General features: G+C 36.2%; 1 protein-coding gene across 1 annotated transcript in view; it reads left to right on the forward strand.

The window, feature by feature from the left end:
* Positions 1-24068, forward strand: part of gpc5a (glypican 5a) — a 192673-nt gene that overhangs the window by 100320 nt on the left and 68285 nt on the right. Inside the window, exon 6 of the mRNA XM_055206174.2 lies at positions 2583-2703. Within this exon, the coding sequence (XP_055062149.2) occupies positions 2583-2703 (121 nt within the window). The remainder of the gene's footprint in view (positions 1-2582; positions 2704-24068) is intronic.

A 24068-nucleotide genomic window follows, 5' to 3' on the forward strand; every position in this document is an offset into this window, starting at 1 on the left:
TATCATTAATAATATATGTGTTGCTAAGGACTTCATTTTGACAACTTTAAAGGCGATTTTTTTAATATATGGATTTTTTGCACCCTTAGATTGCAGATTTTCAAATAATTGTATCTTGGGTAAATATTGTCCTATCCTAACAAACCATACATCACTGGAAAACTTATTTATTCAGTCATAACATTTTCATAAAAAGCTGTTTGGTTAAAACTGGAAAGTTACTGTATGCAATCATAGACTTAAATTTGGCCTAAACAAAGAAATGGGATTGTTGCCTTAACTACCATAGTACTAACATGTTTTAAAAGAGCGCCTATTGTCTGATTCACGGTGTGTAAGTGTGTATTAGTACATGTTAATGATATGCAAAAGGTATAAGCCTCAAAGTAAATGATGACGCGAGTTATCACCTCCAATGTAAATCTCTTTTCTTGGACTATACGGATTGTAGGCAACAGTTTACTTCCTGGGATTAGTGATGTAGACAAGACCAACATTTTCATAATTCCTCCCGCTTCGGCCTGTAAGTTAACTCCTGTTAGCAACCAAATCTTTCAAACATGGTAAGGAGCATCACATTTCCGGCTGATGTCAGAGGTATTCAGGCCAATCACAACGTACAGATTAGCTGGCCGATCAGGGACACAGCGCTTTTCAAATCCGTGCATTTCAGGAAGAGAGGGAAATCTGGAGCTACAAAAATGTACGGTATATGGAAAATAGAACCATAAACCACGCAAACACATTCTTAGTCTTCATTTTCCTCCTAAGTCAATTTGTCATCCAAACACGCTCGCACACAAAGACTGAAGAGTTTATTTCTGGAGCATTTCTTTTCCACTGAAGATTCGTGTCTCGCTCTGAGAGACCTGCCACAGGTTTAAAGTTATTCACACCAGAGCGTGGAAGGTGCTAGTATGTCTAAGTGACAGCCGGGAGCTAAGACGCCTCTTATGCTTTAAGCTCGAATCAAAGCAGGAGAGACGAGAGCTCAGTTCACCTGCGAGGGGCTTTTTGTCTCCAGTCAGACACGCGGCTGGGGTAAAACGCAGCGCTTATGGACCCTCCTGCTGGGTGAGGCGGCAGATAAAACATGAAGTGTCTCGGCATGGCATTTGGGATATGTTTGCTTTATGTATTTTTGTTTTTATTTTTCCCTGTTTTAGATGATAAAGTAGCAGAGCTGCCCCGTGATGTTTTGATATATATAACAGGGTGCTGGATGGTTACCATATTTAACAAAACATCCATAAAACACAGAGAAGTCTGTATTCTTTTTTCAACTTCAGTTTATAAATAAATAAATATTTTATTTATTTATTTATATGCTGGATAAATATTTTAAACTCGGCATTGTGAAAAATTGCATTTGCTGTTTGGCAAAATGTTTGCGATGCTTCTCATTTGTAAGGCGCTTTGGATTAACGTCTGTTAAATGACTAAATGTGGCAACCTGCTGCATAATTATACAATTTGTTTTTAAGATTTTTTAAAGATTTTTTGATCTTTAGTGTCCCCAGAGTACATATGTGAAGTTTTAGCGCAAATACTATATCGATAATTTATTATAACATGTTAAAATTGCCCCTTTGTAGGTGTGAGCAAAAATGTGCCGTTTTGTGTGTCATTTAAAATGCAAATGAGCTGATCTCTGCACTAAATTGCAGTGCCGTGGTTGGATAGTGCAAATTAAGGGGTGGTATTACCCCCTTCTGACATCACAAGGGGAGCCATATTTCAAATTCCTATTTTTTCATATGCTTGCAGAGAATGGTTCAACAAAGCTAATTTACTGGATTGTTCTTTTTCATATTTTCTCGGTTAATTGAAGCACTGGGTACCCAATTATATCACTAAAACATGAAATAAGTCAGATTTTTATGATTTGTCCCCTTTAAGTCACTTCTGTGTTTACTTCACGATGGCTTCAAAATGTTTGAAAACGACATGTCTTTACTTTAACATCCATCTTCAAAATTGTTAATACAATGTGAGAGTTTTTGTTCATTTCTTTCTCTTTAGCCCATTTATCGGGTGTAAATATATACTTTATTGCCTATAAACAAGGCTCACTCGATTACCGGGACACACGGCATGATTTTTAATTCAATTCTCTTATTTTTCCCATCTGTTTGAAGACTTTACTTTTTAAATGTCCTTTCAAGGTGAGACTCTGTAGCCGGCGCTGGTTTTACCGTAGGTGTAAAATGTATTCACCCATAAAGATTTGTAATATTTCTTGTCATTTGTCAGCAGGTTCGTCTCTGCACCGGCGCATCTTATCACGGCCTCGTCTCCACCGCACATCTATTCTGCTCTTCACATAAACTCTAATCCGTCTCTCGGCTTGGAGCCGTATCGCTTTATTGCGTGTCTTGAGTTATTTGTCCTGTCTCTTGTCTTTGTGCTTTCGGGTTTTGTTCTCTGCGGTACGCTGGTAAATCCGGCTGGTTCATTGTAAGGACCTCTTCATCAAAAACTGAGCTTCAGTTGCCTTTACATAGAAAACGTGAATTGAAAAATGGCACCCACTCATTGCAAAATATCCTCACTGTGCCTGCTGTTGTTTGTTGTCTTTCCAGCTACACTCTCCGGGTCGTTGGCAACGGGATTAAAGCTCAGGCGGAAAACCCGGAAGTCAAAGTGAAGGAGGTGGATCCCGTGATCAATCAAGTCATTGATAAACTGAAGCACATCAATCAGGTAAGAAATTAAATGTGTCCGTCTTATCAACATAAGATTGTTTTTTTTTTCATCGAAATGTGGAGCAAATCTTTAAAAAATTTGCAAAAAATAAAAAAACAAACAAATGCGTTTCCATCAATGTGTTCAAGTTTTTAAAGCAGAAACGGGCATCAAGAGACGACGTCAAGCCCCATATATGGTAAAGGCAACGTCAACTGATATAGCTAGACGATCAGTCACGTGAGTTTAATGTTCGCTTCATCAGAATTTATTCGCCAAATGCCAAGTCAAAAGTCAAGCGATCGTAAAAACTTTTTTGCGAATTAATTAATTTTTATAAATTTTTATTAATTTTACTCGTTTCTTATGCGATACTTCAAAATGCGAATTAAGTCATGATGATGGAAACCCAGCTAAAGAAACGTGGCTACAACACTACTGCTATCCAACATTCTCATGATAATGTAAAATGTAAAAATTTACATGTTACGGAAATCATTACAATCCCAAAAAGTCACATACATTTCAAAATAATGTGAATTTTCAAAGCTCTAAATTATTTCATACTATTAACTTTTTCCCCGCCATTGACAAGTTATCTCGTCAATTAAGAGAAAACATTTTATGTTTATCTGCAATACCGCACTTACAAAATTTATGAAAAAAAACTGAAGCTAAAATGTTATCTACTAATTTTAAACTCTGTGTATGTTTTGATAATCATTCTAAAATTCCTTCACAAAAATGTTATTATTTCAGCTTTTTGCTTATAAGCAGAGAAAAAATATAGATAGGATGAAAGTTTTTTCCCGTTTTGTTTGTTTGTTTATTATTTGTTTAAAGAAAATGGTCTGTTATGTCATTTGATATATTTGTATGTTTATATATTTTTAGAAGAAAATTTACCTGGAAGGCAAATCACAAAAAATGCTGGCAGGCAACTTTTAAAAAAATGACTGGCGGGGAATGAGTTAATTTAGGGAATGTTTGCAAAGATAATTTAGGGAATGTTTGTAAACAAACATGTTTTATAAGCCCCATTAACCTCCATAGTATTATTTTTTGCTAAGTGAATAGGGCTAATGATTGGTTTGGTTATAAAATATCTTCATTAGTGTTCATTGGAACAAATAAATGTATAAAGGTTTGTAACAACATGAAAGTGAGAAAATTATGACCTCATTTTTATTTTAGGGTGAACAATCCCTTTAATAATTTCTTATTGATTTTTTTCAACACACAAATTGAGTTGCATCTGCTTACATGTGTTGATTTTTTGTTGTTCACTTTTGATTGTAATTTATTGTGAAATCTGATCTGCATCTAAACAATGATATTTCTTTTATTTATATTTATTTTAAATAAAATTTTCCCTTTTTATTGCTTCATGATAGTCAGTCTGGTTTGGGTGTGAGATCATGTAAAGGGGAATTAATACATTAATACACGTACATTAGCGATAAGAGCAAAAGTGAGAAAATGTTTCCTGTTGTTTTTTAAACTATACATCAGGAAATAAATCGGTATGTGAGCCAACTTATAATTAAATGTAATTAGCCTCCTGTGATTAATGTTTTTGTAAAATCATTGGCACATTAATTCTGTCAAAGCTGTATGAGGTAAAAGCTGTTTTTGATTTTTCAACAGCAAAACTAAGCCAGGATAAATTTATCAGCCTGAACTGAAGACTTGACGTTCATTGATCGAGCAAATGTCGATTTGTTTATATGATTATTGTTACCGGTCTCAGTTTGGAACAGTGTAAAAGCACAAAACGCTGACTCAGACTTTAATGCGTACTTTGTCTGATTAATACAATTGAGGGAAATTCGTTTATGCTTCTTTTAAAATCCCACTGTTGTCCAGAAACACGTCACATCGGAACACTTAGAGACCAAAAATCAATGAATACATATTTAAAAATCCATTTTCAGCCTTAACATCTACACATTTCTGCAACAGCCGTTCCATCCCCTGGCAAAATCAATGATGTTTACCGTTTCAAAGCGTCCCATCTACCCATTGGTGCTGATGTGACGGCTTTAATAGATCGTATTTCCCTCCTTCCTGTTGAATGTGCTTTGATGATAAAGGACAGTTCTGGATGTGGATCCATTAGAAAGAGTCCGACTGCTGGTCTTCTGATGTGTGAAGACCTCTCTGTGCGACTCAAAATTGGACTTATTTAGACAGCACATGTCACATATATTTAGTTCCTGGAACAACCTGGTTTAGGGATTCATTACACCAGGACTAGTCAACTGGTGGCCCGCGGGCCAAATGAGGCCCTTCAATCATCTTTATCCGGCCCACCTGTCATCTTTGTCTGATGTAAAATCAGCGTGGTTAGTTTGACCTTTCCACTGTATATGACAAATGACGGCCGATAAACCGGAAGGAGAGTTAGAAAAAGGCTGCGTGGGGTGCCAACCATCTGCGTGTGTGTAATTATCGGATACAATTTGAGTTTTGGATGCATTAAAAACAAATAACTTGTGCAACTACGCCGCATGTGACACGCCGACCGGAAGTGATTTATTTCAGTGTGTTCCAATCAAATTATTAATCTTTTTTTTTTGTTTAACTTTATCAGTAACAATTGAATCCATTAAAAATTATTGATTACTGATAAGTAAATTATTAAGTATAAATATATTCGTAGATTAAAGGCTCTTGCGCTGGAATGAGATTCTCTCCCACGATGACACAGATTTACGATTAAACTGAAATTTCATTATGCTGCCACTAGTGGGCGAACTCCGACAGTCGCATCCGATTGTAGTGTACAATGAAAAGGTGGTTTAGCCAATATATCTTTAAAATTTTAAAAAGAAAACATAAAGTGCAATTTTTAGTCATTAGGAGAAAACTGACTATATGTTGTGAATACTTGAAATATAACAATTTATCAAAGTTAAACAGTTATAAAGACAATAAGTTTAAGAGCTCTGCATAGTGCTATACAAAATGCATGTGTTTATTATTTACACTTGCACTTTTTGTGCAATGTTCATAGTTAATTTTGCTCATGCAATGTTAAACTGCAATTGTTTTTAAATTATTAAAAAAGAAAATATGAGTTTTCAGTAACTGTATACACAGTACAGGCCAAAAGTTGACTTGACTAAATTGTTAATTATGATCTTAAAAATCATTTAAGCTGAAGGTGTATGGTTAAATGCTTAACATTACTTTTGTACTTTTGTAGAGAAAAATATGCCCATACCAAACAGATTAATTTTGTTATTAGAAAACTAAAATTTTATTTTAAAATATTATTTTTGAAATAGATGACTTACACTGAATCATATTTACACATTTTAAAATCTGGCCCTCGAAGAAGAGTAGATGAAGACCCCTGCATAACATGGTAAAAAGTGAAGAGTTGGATCAACTTAAAAAATTACTTCAAATTTTTACACCTAAAAAAGTCACATTTTTACCAAAAGTGAAATTTTAAGTTAAATAAACCTAAATGTTTTGGGTGTTACCAATTAAATTTTTTATTTATTTTTTAATCATAATATTTTTTATTTTTTACTTTTCACAGTGTAGGGATGTTAATATTGACCGGTTAACCGAAGGTAACATTTTATAATCGATTAATTTTATCAGTTAAAAGAATAAAATATTTGTTACCGCACTGTGCATGACGACACATCCCTACAGACATTTCTCCACTTTTTTTACCGCGTCACAGACAACCGTCATCTGTATTTTTTACTTTTAATATTTAAAGGAGCATTTCACCCGTAGAAACATTAATCTTTATTGAAAGTGCGTCATATTTGTAGTCGAAATGTAAAATGCATTTTGAATTTGGTGCCTATTTGACCTAGAAAAGGGGTGTTTGTAGTTTCACCCCCTCAACAAAGATATTGGACTTCCTGCTTTCTATGATGCAAAATGATGATTTTTACATCATTAAAAGAAGGAAGTGCAACACTGAAATCTGTATTTCTACTTTCTCAGTGGCAACTGAGGAAATGATGCACGACCATTCAAAAACATGACTGGGGTTCTAACTATACAAAGCTTAATACAAATGGGTGAAGTGTTCCTTTAATATTAAAATCTTATCAGTTAACGGTTAAGGTTTGGTTAACAAGCTGCGGTTGTCGGTCAAGAAAATGTACTGAAATGAACATCTGTAGGATTCATATCTGCTTGCTTACACCTGAAATATCATGGGATGGGGGGACAAAAGTCAGAGAAGAGAGTTTTATCCCAGCAGGCTTTCTATCTCACAATCACTGACTGACCCGAGCTTTCACGTCCTTTCTGATAAAACCACACAATGTTCTCCGTAATGATGGTGGCAACCGGAACACATAGAGGACATTTTCTGGAAATTTCACTGTGAAGTCACCGGCCCTTAGAGAAATCTTACTGCGGGACTCCAGGCACACGGTGTCCAGAAATATCTAGGCCTCGATGAATGATTCAGAGGAACCTCCTTCTGATTTTGAAGTAGATGAATACTCTGAGTTTAAAGGAGGTAATATCTGATAATGGGGCCAGTTGAACATTGTGATAAATGATATCAGTTGTAAATGGCACACAGACAGACCCTTGTTGGAAAAAATGTTTTAGACTTTGTCTATTTAGGGAAAAGCCTATTTAAAAGTTAAGTCTTTATTTACTATAAATGGCATAATGATGGATTCCTCTTAAGTCTGGATTATACGTACACCGTATTTTATGTGTACGTCTGTGAACATACGGGCGCGGTTGCCTTGCAAAGTAAACTGTAGTTTATTTGTCTCATATGTGTACACAGACGTTTGACATATGCGCATTGCGTAAAAATGCAATGCATCTCCTGGGTTACATTATCCATTCTCATGTAGGCACAACCTACATGCAAAATATATAAAAATCTGCCGTTGCACGTACTTCTGATGACGCGCACTTTACCCCCGCATGCACAAAATATTTTAGTATACTTTGGCCTTAATAGACAAGAAACATGGTATTTTGCACATATACCATGTTACTACCATGGTATTTTTGATAGTACCTGGGAGTATACATTTGAATTGTTTATTTTGAAGTACCATAGTACTTTTTGTAAGCGTTAATTACTTTAGTACTGTAGTAATATTGTGGTACGGTCATTGTATCCATTAAATAAAACCATAATACACCAACATGTACAACTGTTGGCACCAGTTAAAAAATACAGTGAAATAATCATGGTATCATGTCCAAAATACTGTGGTAGTATCATCATTTGTATGCTTTTTGTCGGCTCTATGTTATTATAACTCAGAACAGAGAATTATGACAAATAAGAGAGAGAAGGCAGTGATATAATGCTGTCAATATTCCAGGCTAACCATTACCCATGATGCCTAGTATTTCAAAGGCTACACAGTCTTTTAGTATAACCTGCCTGTGGCAGACAGCCTCCCTGCAGCTTTGCTTTGCCAGGAGCATCTGAATAATGAGGGCGTCTCTATGTGCACGGCTCACAGACATGAGCGAAACGACTTTTTTATAACTCATAACTCACATCATCTGTATTTAAGGTATGTTCTTGTAATGTAAGGTTTAACTTTTAGCTTATTTCCTCTTTTTTGCTTCCCCATTTTAAATCATAATGTCTTCATAAAGGTCCAATGTTGTATTTTTTATGTTAAAGGTTGATAAAATAGTTGATACTTATAACACAGGGTTACTGAATGCCTCAGTGTGGTTGGCTGAGAAATATTTAACTGAAAAATAATGCAAACCTAGTATTTCAAGGTTGGTCGACCTCATTACAGTTCCATATCACTATGCCAAGTTTAACTAAAATAACAGATTTATTTAGTTTCAACAAATAAAGCATAATTATATGTGTGGTAGCGAAATAATTCATAATAAAAATAAAATAATTAAAAAGAGAAGAAAATGAATAAATAAACACTGATTTACATGCTTGTTCAGTTTAAAGGGAACATCACAAGACGTTTTCAAGATTTCAAATAAACCTTTGGTGTCCCCAGAGAACATATGTAAAGTTCTAGCTTAAAATATAATATAACTCATTTATTAAAGCATGTTAAAATTGCCACTTGGTATGTGTGAGCAAAAATGTGCCGTTTTGGGTGTGTCCTTTAAAATGCAAGTGATCTGATCTCTGCACTAAATGGCAGTGTCGTGGTTGGATAGTGCAGATTAAGGGGTGGTATTATCCCCTTCTGATGTCACAAGGGGAGCCAAATTTCAATTACCTATTTTTTCACATGCTTGCAGAGAATGGTTTATTAAAACTAAGTAACTGGGTTAATCACATTTTCTAGGTTGATGGAAGAACTGGGGACCCAATTATAGCACTTAAACATGGAAAAAGTCAACGTGTGGCCTTTTTTAAGTATAATAAACACTGCTTCATTACTTAAAGGGGACAGAGAATGAAAAACCAATTTTACCTTGTCTTTGTTGAATAATGGTAGTCTACCCGCATTCACGAACATACAAAGAGTGCTAGACATGCTAAACATCTCAGTCTCATAGAAATTCCTCTTTTAGAAATGTCAGCCAGAAAACAGCCCAATCTGAAAAACTGATGCTTATGACATCACAGGCATCTAACTGCCCCTCCACTTTAAAATAATTGGCTACATTTTTTGAGTGGCAGAAAAGTCAGCCAATCAGTAATGAGATTGCAAGTTAAGCCAGTAGGGGAAGCCAAATAGGTGCAAAACCACTTGTTTAAAATCCCCCACCCTAATAGAGCTTTCTGAGAGAGGTTTTAGGAAGCTTCTAAGGCATTACAGACCCAAATAAAAAAAAATTTGTCTACATGTCACATCACAGAACAAGGATAAATACTCCGTTCAATCATTCTATGTCACCTTTAATACAAACGCAACAAAATCAAGTTGAGATAACTAATAGTATTACTCAGATAAACGTACTTTTCTTGGTACAGGTAACATATTTATGGGAAGCCTGTACTCATTTTAAAAAGGTTTTATGAACTTTATGTTCTTGGTAAATTCACCTAATCATATAAATAAACATTTAAATTTAATCCTGGCTATAACCTCAGAAAAGAAAGTCTTCTGAACAACTACAAAACTCAAAGAAAAAAACAAACTCTTCTAAATCTCAAAGAAAAGTGAGCATTAAACACTAACATCATTCATGTAGTTTCAACACAAAATTAAGTTCACTTCCTTCTTACAAATTTAAGTGGATTATACATGAAAAAATAAAGTTGAATTTACTCAATAATGTGTTCATTTAGACATACTCAAATTAATCACATTTTTATGTTATTTTAACTGGTTAAAAAAATAATTACATTTTTTATTACAGTTTACTCATTTTATTTTTGTTTAATCGACTAAGACACAAAAACAATTTTTGCAGTGGGTGTGCATAATTTTGGAATAATTCAATGGCCTGTCATCAATTATTTTTAATTTCTTTCAGTATAGAGGCAGTGTGCAGTGACGCTCCCAACCCATTTTCTTGTGTTACTGTTTTTCTGAGTAAAACAGGATATTCATGGAGAAAAAGTACGAAATAAAAAGCTGGGCTTGATTTATTTGACCAGACAAGGTCCATGCACAGTGGACATTACATTCTAGAATGAATTCAGAAGTAAATGTCACTTAGATTCAGGTCGATTCGGGTTAACCTCCAGAGCGTTTTTTACCGAGCCCAGTGGGTTTAGTGATTTTTCTCTTTCTATTTTATTTTGGTGGGAGATTCTGACTTCAAGCTTTTATCATTGTAATAACATGCACTGATGAATGTGTTTTAAGGAAGTGAATAAGGTCAATTTTGATTTCATGTGCACTTTAAGGCTTTACAAAATACGATTTGTATTAGAAAGCCATTCGTAGGTTGATTTTCAACTATTTGAATAAAAGGCCAATTTCCGTAACAATTGTTATTTTCACAACCATTCAATGCAGGTAGTGGCTCAGAAAATACACACTTTACCTTTTAATGCAGTCGTGAGTGAGATGAGATGTTTTGCATTAAATCACTTTCTCCATCCCTGTTTCTTTCGTAGACAAGTCATGTTATTGTCTTATTCTCTTCTTATATTTTAAAGATATCTTCCAGTTTACAAGTTTGAATGCATTAAGTCTGATGCCCGTCTTTCTGCGCGTCTTAATTCAAGCGTTTGGTTGCTGAAGCTCAGCTGGAGCTCAGAGTTTCCAGCGGGCCGAGTGGAGACTCAAAGGTCGTCTCTGTTGACCTCTCTGTTGGCACTGATGCCTAATTCACACCATCTGTGATCTGCCACTTCTGTATCACACATACACAGAACTGTTATTTACTTTATGCCAATTATGACCTTTATTTGATCAGTATGAACGTAAGCGTTGTTTGCATTTTTATGGCTGTAGTACTTTTGAAAGTGCAGTGATAGCATGTCTACTGCAGCGAGCATGTCAGCGTGCATATGTTAGTATGTACTATATGTGGCCCTGGACTACAAAACCAGTCATAAGTAGCACAGGTCTTGTAGCAATAGCCACAAATACATTGTTTGAGTCAAAATTATTTGTAAATAAATTGCTTAAAAATAAATTACATGGTTGCCTTAAAATTTACGTCAGGATAAAAAATTTTACAACTTTTTTGAGTTAACTAAAATTTGTAAGTTGAATTAACTCAAAATTTTATGGTAACCAGGTAACTTACTTTTTTAAGTTGAACCAACACATTTGCAAATTTAATTATGTAAATGATTATACAAAATATATCATAACTGTAGGCCTACATTCATCAGCATCACCCAGCATCATGAACTGTCATCCTGAGATGCTTTGAAAAATTAATGATGGAGTTTCCATCTATTCTGGGCTTTTATTGGTTGCAATTATTAATTATTTATTATTTTATGATCCATACATTTCACAAAAAATTAATTTACAATTTTGACTTTGGAATGAATGTGACTATGCTTGCACAAATATACTTTAAAGCAAACGTCTTCAGATTTCAGTCAAGTGAACCTAAATATTTGACCGCTAGCCTATATATGATCAATAAGAATAGTATAGTACTAGTATAGAATATACCATTACAATTTAGATTTTATATCTGCGCTTCTTCTCAATGTTTTTTCTTTTTTAACAATTTTTACATTAAAGTTTTAACTTTTTGTATTTTAGTTAGTGACTGAAAGAGAAACTCAATTTTGCATTCCTTAAAAAAAATTATCAGCGTCTCAATGCATTTTTTTTTTACATAATAGCAAGGCAATTTATTTTTGTTATGTATTACAATTTCTTTTCTGTATTGAAGACCGTCTGAAAGATAAGTTCGAGAAAGTTAGAGCTGTCAGGAAACTCACACGAGTGGACAGTCAGATAACAGTTCTCATTTATATGTAAATGAAAATACAAACCAATAAATTTTTCTCATTTGAATAAAGACTCTTGCTCCTGTGTGAAACCATCGATTTAAGTCCAGCCCTGGACAAAACCACATGAGAACCAAGCCTTCGGTGCAATAACTTTGGAGAGACATTATCTTGGCCGAGTGGCGTGAGGTCATGTCGTCTGTTTTACTTCCTTCAGAGTAAATAATAGATTTAAATGTGTCATTGTTGACGCCAACGCCACCATGACGTGGAGAAGCTGTGTTTTGGGAGCAGATATTCCAAATATGGTAAGGGGCGTAACATTTCTGTCACACGTTCGAGGTATTCGACCAATCACAACGCACTGGATAGCTGGCCAATCAGAGCACACTGCGCTTTTCAGAACAATGACCTTTGTAAAAATCAATACATTTCAGTAAGGCGGTACATAGAGGAGCAACAATAATAATAAGTGATATTAACTCTTTCCCAGCCATTGACGGGTTATCTCGTCAATTAAGAGAAAACATTTGCATAAAGAAGTGTTCCTGATTAATTTTTATGTTAATTTGCAATATCGCAATTAGATAGATGGCACACTTACCCAATTTATGAAAAAATTGAAGCCAAAACATTATTTACTAATTTTAAACTCTGTGTTTTGATAATCTGATCTCTAACAATATTCCTTCACAAAAATGCAATTATTTCAGCTTTTTGCTACAAATTTATATTTTTAAATAAAAATACCTATATTTAAGAGTTTATAAACAGGAGAAAAAATATATAGATAGGATGAAAGTATTTTTTCCCCGTTTTGTTTGTTGTTTGTTTGTTTAAAAGCAAAGGGTCTGTTGTTTCATTTGATATATTTGTATGTTTAGAAGAAAATGTAAAAAAAAAAGGTGGCGGGGAACTTTTCCAAAAATGTCTGGCAGGGAATGAGTGAATATAGTGCCTTTCCAAAGCTCAAGGTTGCTTTACATTGCAATGAAATAGAAACGGAAGGTACAAAGAATAGTAAAAAATGATGGTATGTGGAAAATCTGTTTTTGTAACCTTGAACAGCGTAAACACATTGCATTACACCAAAAACACAAAAAAAACGACCTTTAAGCAACATCATACGACCTCTTTAATTTGATTCAGGTGTTTTGATAAGTGTTAACCCCAATGAGTAATGACAAATATAAGTGGCATACTTCTTCAGTGTAGTGTATTAAAGGTTTGTACTTCCTGATACCATCCGTAACAGCCATGTTTATGTGAGTGTCCGTTTATTATGAAATCTACTTTGAACACTTTCCCATGGGCTCCGTCGAATAATTATTTTGTGTTGTTTTACATCAATTCAACAGCTCTTATGCTCATTTCCTCCGGTCTTCCTGCATTGAAACGCTGCGGCGAGAAACTCCCATAGATTGAATTATTTACCATTCATTGACACACAGCCTGCTGTTTGTCGATGAATTATTGATACCCGCACATGCCAAGTTCAAGGCATTAGGGCTAAAAACCTTCAACATTGACACCACACGCAAATCCAAACAAATCTTCATTTGTGGTTTGTCTGAAATGCTTGACTGCTCACAGAGAAACGCTATTAAGATGTCGAAGTGTGTCAGGCCTGAAGCCAATACAGCGCTGCTTCCCGTGTTCGCGAGACTGCGCTTGATGCCATGAGCGAGTTAGTGCTGAAGCCACTTAGAGGACTACTCGGGGCTTCTTCTCAAAGTTCACTTCAGGGTTTTTAATCCTGCATTGAGTCAAACAGAGATACTCACGGATGATTGCTGTGGGTTTTACAAGGTCAGTTCCAGTCATATTGATTGAGAGTTCATTTCTTAGCTCAGACTCTTTACATGTTCTGCACACACATCACACTGTGTCTCTGTTTGCTTTGTGTGTGGTCTCCATGGAGACGGTAATGCCAACATCATGCACCTGAGACCTCAGGGTTATGAGAAATGAAAAGTAGATTCCAGTAAACATTCTAGTAAAGTCTGTAGATAAGAAAACATTTTTATTATAATTATAAGTCATGTTGGTTGTTGCACATCTCATTTTGTACCATACTGTACTGTATGATACTGTGCTATGCTGTACTGTACTATACTATACCATACTTCACTGTAATGCACAGTACTGCACATCTAATTATGTGTTAAAATGTGGCACTGCTGCACTACACTATGTAAGGAATAATTGACGACGGGCCATTGAATTATAAGAAAATAATGCACACCAAGGTGGTAATGCGGCACGATGAGAAGCGGAGTGCCGTTACACCGCAGGTGTGCATTATTTTCAAATAATTCAAAGGACCGGAGTCAATTAATCCTCTTATACCACGGTTACCACAAACATTGCTCTGGTGCCTATTTTTAAGACATTTGAAAAGTTAGGTGTGCGGTTTACAGAAAAATAATCAATACCATAGAACATTTCTCAGCCTATCAGAATGCAGCATTCAACAGACCCGTGGTATAAACTATAATGCACAATGCTATACTATGTTATGCTATGCTATAATGCACTGCACTACACTACACTACAGCACACTATACCGTAGTATACTGTACTATACTTTACTGTACTGCACAACTTATTTTGTGTTAAAGGTTGACTCTATTGTACTGTTTTGCACTGTACTACACTATATACCACACTAAAACGTACTGTACTATACTTAACTGTACTACACTATACTATAGTAAAGCCTACTATAATGTACTGTACTATACGGTACTACACTATACACTACACTATAGTATAGCGTACTATAATATACTGTACTCTACTGTACTACACTATACTATAGGACAGCGTACTATAATGTACTGTACTACACTATACACTACACTATACTATAGTATAGCGTACTACAATGTACTGTACCGTACTGTACTACACTGTACTATACTGTACTACACTATACACTACACCATACTATAGTACAGCGTACTATAATGTATGTACTGTACCATACTGTACTACACTATACACTATACTATAGTAAAGCCTACTATAATGTACTGTACTATACTGCACTACACTATACACTACACTTTAGTATAGCGTACTATAATATACTGTACTCTACTGTACTACACTATACTATAGGACAGCATACTATAATGTACTGTACTACACTATACACTACACTATACTATAGTATAGGGTACTATAATGTACTGTACTGTACTACACTGTACTATACTGTACTACGCTATACACTATACTATAGTATAGCATACTATAATGTACTGTACTGTACTACACTGTACTATACTGTACTACACTATACACTACACAATACTATAGTACAGCGTACTATAATGTACTGTACCATACTGTACTACACTATACACTATACTATAGTACACAACCTATAATGTACTGTACTATACTGTACTACACTATACACTATACTATAGTACAGCATACTATAATGTACTGTACTACACTGTAATATAGTATACACTGTACTATATTATAGCGTACCATAATCTACTTTACTATACTGTACTACACTATACACTACACTATAGTACAGCATACTATAATGTACTGTACTACACTATACACTATACTATAGTATAGCGTACTATAATGTACTGGACTACACTGTACTACACTATACACTACACTATAGTACAGCGTACTATAATGTACTGTACTACAGTGTACTACACTATACACTACACTACAGTATAGCATACTATAATGTACATCTATTTCCACATGATACCTTATACACTCTAAACATTTTTCAGGATTATTTTCAACTCGGCGTTGGGTCAAAATGGGACAAGCCCAGCTGTTGGGTTAAATTAACCCATAAAATGTTTATATTTGACCTAAATTAAGTTTATTTAACTAAGTTCGGGAGGAGCATTATAGTGTACTATAATGTACTGTACTACACTATACACTAGACTATAGTACAGTGTACTATACTGTACTGTACTACACTATACTATAGTATAGCGTACTATAATGTACTGTTCTACAGTGTACTACACTATATACTATACTATAGTACAGCATACTAAAATGTACAGTACTATACGGTATTACACTATACACTATACTAAAGTACACCGTAACATGTACTGTACTCCGCTGTACTACACTATACACTACACTGTACTATATTATAGCGTACCATAATGTACTGTACTTTACTGTACTACACTATAGTATAGTGTACTGTAATGTACTGTACTTTACTGTACTGCACATCTTATTTTGTCTCTACTGCACTGTACTACACTACACTATACTATAGCATATTGTATTGTAATGCACTGTACTATACTGTACTATACTGATCTACATATCTATATAGTGTAGCATAGTATAGTATTGTACAGTATAGTACAGCACATTGAAGTATAGTGTATTATAATATAGTTTAAAAGATACAATTTCGGAAATTTTATAGTGCATTTAAAATGAAGCTAAAAAACTTTTAATGTGTACTGTGCATGCCTGTCACTGTTGCACATGTGTGTACTGTACTATACTGCACTACTGTATACTGTACTATACAATACGTTTACAATATACTATATAAAATATAGTATTTAAAATATAACATTTGAGAAATTGTATATTGCTTTTAAAATTGTATGGTCAAAATCTGGCAAGACTATTTTAAATTCAGATGGCGAGCTAGATAATAAATGTACTTTATGTCGTATGGATGAGTGTAATACGTACTGTATATATCATTGGGAAAGGACATGCAAGTGCAGGAGACAGTATAAGGCCTCGAGTGAGAGAGACAGATAGAAAGTCAGAGATGAAAACGACTACCGTACACGACACAGGTCTGTTTCCCCAGATGTGAACGATCTTTCTCTGGATCTACCGTTCATTTATTCTGGATCAATTTTATTGAGTTTCATCAAGTGAACACCAGCCTGCCAGAGACGCTGGTCTGGCAAAGCCTGTGATGGCAGATGCGGGAATGTGATTGGCAGCTCGGGCCATTGCACGGACGTCCACGGTGACAGAACATTGGCTTCGGTTCGAGAGAGCAGCATCCAAAATCATGTTACTCAAGCACAGATAACTGGGTCTGTATGGACCTCAATTGGCTTTCACAGCTGAGGTGATGATGGATACACACACACACACACACACACACACACGCACGCACACACACACACGCACGCACAGCTCTCTAAACCTTAGTAGAGAATAAAAGGATAAGATAATGCATTGGGTGTGGGTACCATTGTACTGTACATATAGTATATAACATGGTATTACTATAATATACCATTATTAACATCATGATACTACTGTTTAAACACATACCATGAATAATACGGTACCATCACGTGTGTTCAGTGTATTTTAATTTAAATGCATTTGAATTCATCAGGATTCAAGTCTACTCCAACAAGGGCCTGGACATTTTAGTCCCCCGCACATACAGTCATAATGAAAACACTTTTAAATTGACCTTATGGTTTAAATGTCTGCTAGTTGACATTGAAGTTTTGGCAGCTGTGAATGTTAATGTGGTGATTAGCCTGCTGATGTGCTGATGATGTTTGTACACACACACAGAGAGAGAGAGAGAGAGAGGACACATTGACTCAGTATGACCTTCTCTCTAAACTCAACACTATTGATAACTCGAAGAGTCCAGTGTGTGCATTTGTGTCCCACGAGAGTAAATATGGGCCAGGCAGCTGTCTTCAGTCCATCAGTGCTACGTGACCTTGTGTTCAGGACACAAGAGATGGACCATCTGGAGTCCAACGCATCCATACGCAAAACTCCAGCAAAGACGTCACATCTATTTCCACATGATACCTTATACACTCTAAACATTTTTCGGGGTTATTTTCAACTCGGCGTTGGGTCAAAAAGGGACGAGCCCAGCCGTTAGGTTAAATTAACCCAGAAAGTGTTTATATTTGACCTAAATGAAGTTTATTTAACTAAGTTCGGGAGGAGCATGGTCATGTGATCCAACCAATCAGCGCAAAGAGGTGCCTATAAAAGCTGTCTCTCACCTCTGTCCCGTGACTGATTTTTGCAGCATCCCTCCTCCACCCCATCACCTCACTGTCATCTAATACATTTTTTCCAGTTAAAGAAGGGGGAGTATGCTTTTTTGACACTTTGGATTTATTTAGCATGAGGATTACAACTCTTAAACTGTGTTAATAAGTCAGAATGCATTAAATAGCATTAACCCCCTATTTAAGTCACAAATCCCTCAGTATCTCACTCCACGTAGCTTTTCAAAGACACAGAGATTATTGAAACGTGTTAAAAATGTCTGTAACTGCTAAATTGAAATTAATATTGCATAAAAATTTAAATTTAAACAATAGGAGGGAGGGGATAAAACAATAAGGTTTTGGTTTGAAATGCCTATCCTGTGTGTCGTGCTGTGAAATCTTCAAAAGTCATCAGCCAACAGCATTAGTGCTTTATTAAATTTTTGACGCTTTCAGCCATGTATAAATGGTAATCTTTTCTTTTTAAGAGTTTCACATGAAAATAGCTTAACTTTTATTTTACACTTCTCTTTAATGTAATTGCTCAAATGCGTTAGCAGTTACAGGTCAGCTCCAATGAATTATCAACATCTATATTTAATTTCACATAATGATATAATTGCACAGACAAGATTTGTTTAAGCTTTTGTTTATTTTAGGTTTGTTCTAAACTTTAGTAATCTCTGCATGCACCTTCTTTAGATGTGCTTAAAAAATATTTTATTTTACCTTTTATTATATCCAAAACAATGCAGTGAAAAGTTATAAAATCTTTTTTATGCCAATGTGAAAGTTTATCTTTTCTAGTCGTGAAGAGTGTTAGGACATGTTTCTATGTCGTAAATCTGTGTAGCTCCACCCACTGTGAACTCTCATTGGTCCAAAATCCCACCCCTCATAATTGAACATTTGGTATCTTCTGATTTGCTGTGAACGTCTCCCATCATGTAGCACTAAGTGTTTTTACATGCACAGTCTTACGCCAATTATGCTTAATATAAACTGATAACGTGTTTTTTTGCTCATTACCCCGATTTCGCAGTGCATGTAAACACCTTATACACAGTTTTGTTCATGTGCGCATGTGAAGTGCAAAGTAACGCATAAAAGTCTGCAGTCGACTCAAGCAGTTGGCAGAGAAAAATGAAAGCTCATGTTGCATTTATAGGTTTTGCAGAGAGGAGAATAGATACAACAGTACAGCTTAAGAACGATTTCCAATTGGCTTTTTGAGCAACTATATGTAATATAGGCGGTGACATCACTGCCTGCGAGAAATCTGGCAAATTTCCAAATCCTATGTGAACGCAGTTTTCTGCATAGCCGGTTATTGATTTGCATGTAAACGCATGAAAACAGGTTTCTATAACAAGCAGAAGTTATCCGCTTATGTAAACGCACTCAGTGTCACATTCATTGATTGGATGAAAAAATTACTTAATGCTGCCCAAATTACTTAAAGGCCCTGTAAAGTCAAATATCAAATGTGTTTTGAGTTTTTCACACCACAGAAAAATTGTTTTATTAACCACCAAACCAAATTTGAATGATGGAAAAATAAGATGCATTCTCTATTCCCAAGCGCTGGGGGCGTGTCCGCTGTCGGCGCTGAAACCACACCCACTCGCAGGCAACTTACAAATATAACTTTAACTTGCGCTTATGTTAGGGGCCCACTTAAAATATCCTGAACTCAGAAATGGTGAAAAACTGTTTAATGATCTAACTCTGCAATTCAGTATCACATCGTCTTTGTGGTGCACCTCAGCAATATATTTCTAACCTAATTTATAATATTAGAAGCAATTTTCAATAACTTTAGAGGGAGTTTAACATTTCACATTTCCTGAATCGATTAAAGACACTTTGATTTACAATCATATGTGAATTTGCTTGTTTATGCACATTTGGACAGTCAGGTTCAGTTGAAAAAGCAAATGCCAATAGTTTTTGGCCGTTACAGTAACACTTTATTCAGGAAAAAATTAAACATTCCAGCTTTGTACGGTATATGCCTGCATTTCTTCTTATTAGTGAAGGAGTGTTAAGGACATGTGCACATCTGAAACTATTTATTTGTTTACCAGGACGCTTTTATGGTGTTTACCTCCTCGGTTGCCATTTAGATTTAGTGAAGCCATTTTTCACAAGTCATAAATATTTAATGACACTTATGGTAGCGGGGAAAGCATATCGACTGTGACATCAATCCGATTTCTGTATATCAGTCCGCACTCATATCCAGTAAAGCGTTATTCCTTACTGTTTTTGTGAAATGTAAAGATTAACTTTTGAATAGTTTATATGTTTATTGTTGACCCTCTATTAAAAGATGCTACTGAGATGCAATATTATTACCAGTATAGTACATTATAATTTAATTAATTACGGGAACAGGTCTTATCCAAGTCCCAGACTAAAATGCATGTTAAAGATGCCTTATTTTTAAAACATGTAGACACATCTTAACATATACCAGTGCTATTGTTTGTTCAACAATAACTAAGACCTAGTCTTGGATTAATCTAAACTCTGTCCGGGAAACCGTCCCTAAATGCTATATATTATCTTACCAAGCATAATTCCAGATACTGACCGCTTGTAACAGGTTTGCAACACCACACAGATGGTAGAGGAATACGCTTTGTTTAACCATTGAAATTACTAATAATTTACATCCCAACACATGGTTTCCTCTCACACAGCTGCTTAATTCATTCATACACCTCCACAAAACAGCCCCCAAAAAGCTCCTCGATCCCCACGATGCGCTAGGCATCCCAAAACAGCCATCACTTACACGGTCTGTCAGCTCGGTTACCCTAAACGCCGGTGGCCTCCATTCGCATCGGCGGGGTGTTGAGAGGTCACGCCTGGCGTCCCTCGAGTTGATGTTACTTCCTTTACGAATCAGCTAAATCCTGTAGGTCTCCCGTTCGGCTCATCGGCGTCCCGGCGGAGGTGCCAGATAAGCAGCCCGGAGGCTCGGGCTTTGACGTTGTTAATTACACAAGAGAAAGCGTGGAGATCTCATGAGATATGCAGAGAAAGGAGGATGGCGTTGTGGGCTTAAAACGCAATCTCTCCAGCTGTTGTTGCTGTCAAAGGTGGGGCTAGACATGACAGTCGACGGCCCTCCGAGACCCGGAGAGATTTAGAAGATACGTGACTGTTTTTCGGTACCGGAACGGCCTCATTTGCTCGGGTTAGTGCTTATATAAAGGGCACCTCTGTTGGTGGCTAATGTTAGCGGTCTCTGCTTGTGACATGTGGGTGTGATGCATTATGGGATGTGCAGCACAGAAATACTCCTATAGATGAGATAACATGCAGAGAGGGATGCATGCATCCATCATGATTTTTATGCTTATACTTTTTTTACACATAATACAGCGCTTGGTTTCAGGAGGTGGCTGTGTGAAACAATTCAGACATCTTCCAGCTTTCCGAAACACAAATACTTTACCCTCATGTCTGTTTATTCGGCACACACCAGGGAGTTTCACGCGACCGTGGTGGGAGATATAATTGGCCGGTAGCATTGCAGTAAAACCTCCCGGTTCATTCTGGTCTGGATCCTTGGTATGTGCCCAACGCAAAGCTCTCGTCCTCTTTGAGCCCGGCTAATGGGGTTATTGATCATTTTGACACAGCCGACATTTCTATAAGCCACGTGAATGCGCGCTCTCAAAGTGTAGCACATCACGACCAAAATGCATTTAGATTACTTCATTGCAGCCCCTGAGCGGCCGGTGCCTGCGCGAGATAGCATTCTCAACCACGGATCAGCTCTGGCCTTTAAAGGACACTTTTTTAAAATATTTGTCACAAAACTCTTTATGATTTTATTTCTTTCTCTTTTAAGCGAGGCATGCCAGCAGATTGCTGCTGAGGTCTGGCTTCAGGTGTAGAAAAATCCCATTGGCTCATCTGATGAGGTGCAGGGATGAAAATTCAAGCTCTCGGAGAAATAATGAAGCAATCTCTATGTCAGCTTAGAAGTTATGGTGAACAGTCCTACAAAAAACAAGCTTCTTTAGAGATTGGCATTGTGTATTTTCAGTGCTTTAAATTGAATTAGCTTATGCATGAAGTTGTACGAAAGCTGCTTTGAAACAATGTGTATTGTGAGAAGCGCTATACGGATAAACGTGTAATGAAAATTAAATTGTAGCCAGTGTTGTTTTGGTCAACAATGACAATAACGAAATGATTTCGTTGACACGCCTTTTTTATGACGATAACGCTGCGATGACTAGCTACAAATGTCTCTAAGGTGACGAAAACATGACGAGACGCTTTCGAGTTTTCGTTGACGAGACAGAATGAAAAATATTACAAGTCTGACGTTCACAATGCATGTCATTTCTGCCTATTTTGCGTGAAATCTGTCTGTTTTTAGCTAAAAAGTATCAGCAATGCTGCCACTTCCTATCCTTGTTTTGGGTACGCCCACCACCCGGCTGCCGCCATGCCGCGTACGCGTACCATATTTCACACAACACACTTGCGGCTGTGGCGAGTTCGAAGGACCGTGGCAGTGACGCCAATAAACGGAAATGATGAGATGATTTATGGACATACTTCAGTATAATCCATCAGAAAGAAAAAACAAATGCATATTGGAAGACGACGGTAAATGTGGGCACAAACTAGGTGGGAAGAATACCACCAACTTCAACCGGCACCTGAAGTCTCATCATGCTGATTTTTTTTAAAGGTAGCTAACAAGTCACGCTGTTAACATATCATATACATTAAATTTTACTCGACAATCGGCATGTGACACATTTCATGGTAAGCTTAAGGTTTTACATGTATCTACTTGTCAAACCATTTCCAATACTTTTTAACCTAAATTAATTTGTTAAAGACAATTTTTTTACTAAAATTGACTTAAACTTGACTAAAACCTTTTTGCGTTTTCATCGACTAAAACTTGACTAAAATCTTTTTGTGTTTTCGTCGACTAAAACTTTACCAAAACTTGACTAAAACTATCAAGTTTATAAGTGACTAAAATGTGACTAAAACTAAAAAGCATTTTCGTCCAAAAGACTAAGACTAAAACTAAAAGGGCTGCCAAAAACAACACACAAATATTGGCATTTTCAAATTGTTTTTCAAATATTTTTATTTGTGAAAATAAACTATGAACCACAGGCTTATATTGGTATAGAAATGTAACCAGTCCTACTCTCACCCGCCCCGAGTGAGATTCGAACCGCTCTGGTCTGGCATGAGAGTCGGACGCTCTAATGCTGCGTTCACACCAGCCGCGTTAGAGGCGTCAAGCGCGAGTGGTTTCAATGTTAAGTCAATGAAAATTGGCGTGAATGAGGCATTTAGCGTGGCGTGGTAGACGCGAATTCGCCTCATTGATGTGTCTAGTTTGTGTGAGTGACGTAAATTGATGCGCGAATGAAGCGAATTGAGTGTTGCTGCAGGAAACATGCGAGTAAAAAAATCTGAATTTATCCAAAAATTGCCCCACGTTAACCAACAGGAGCTTGCTCTAGTAGTGACGTGATTACAGGAAGTGAGCGGAGTCGCAGAAACCCCTCCAATGACATGAATCCACGTGAATGTCTCGAATAACTAGAATTTTTATGCGCGAACGAAGCGAGTAACTCAAAATGTTTAAGCGCCCAACTACGTGCGAATAGCGCGTTTTTACCGTCTCTACTGCGTTTGGTGTGAATCCAGCATAACAAGGAGGCTATGAGCCATCAGGGATAAAAAAAATCTGATGAAAAAAAACAATTAATCGGAGGTAGAGATATAAAGACTGGGGGCATAATCCCCCCAATCCCCCCCCAGCAAATCGCACTCTGTGTACCAGAATAATGTACAGTACATGAACAAAAATAATTGATTGGATAAATTATTTGATCCCAACAATGCGATCAGTTCTTTGTAGGTAATAGTATGGGACACGATGTGCATGTAACATGATATGAAGTACATAATAATGTCCCAGAATTTGTTGCGGTTTTAAACAAAATTTTACAATTCACATCCATTTAAGCTTTCTGTAAAGT

Source organism: Misgurnus anguillicaudatus, chromosome 3, assembly GCF_027580225.2.
Source record: "Misgurnus anguillicaudatus chromosome 3, ASM2758022v2, whole genome shotgun sequence".
Taxonomy (NCBI): domain Eukaryota; kingdom Metazoa; phylum Chordata; class Actinopteri; order Cypriniformes; family Cobitidae; genus Misgurnus; species Misgurnus anguillicaudatus.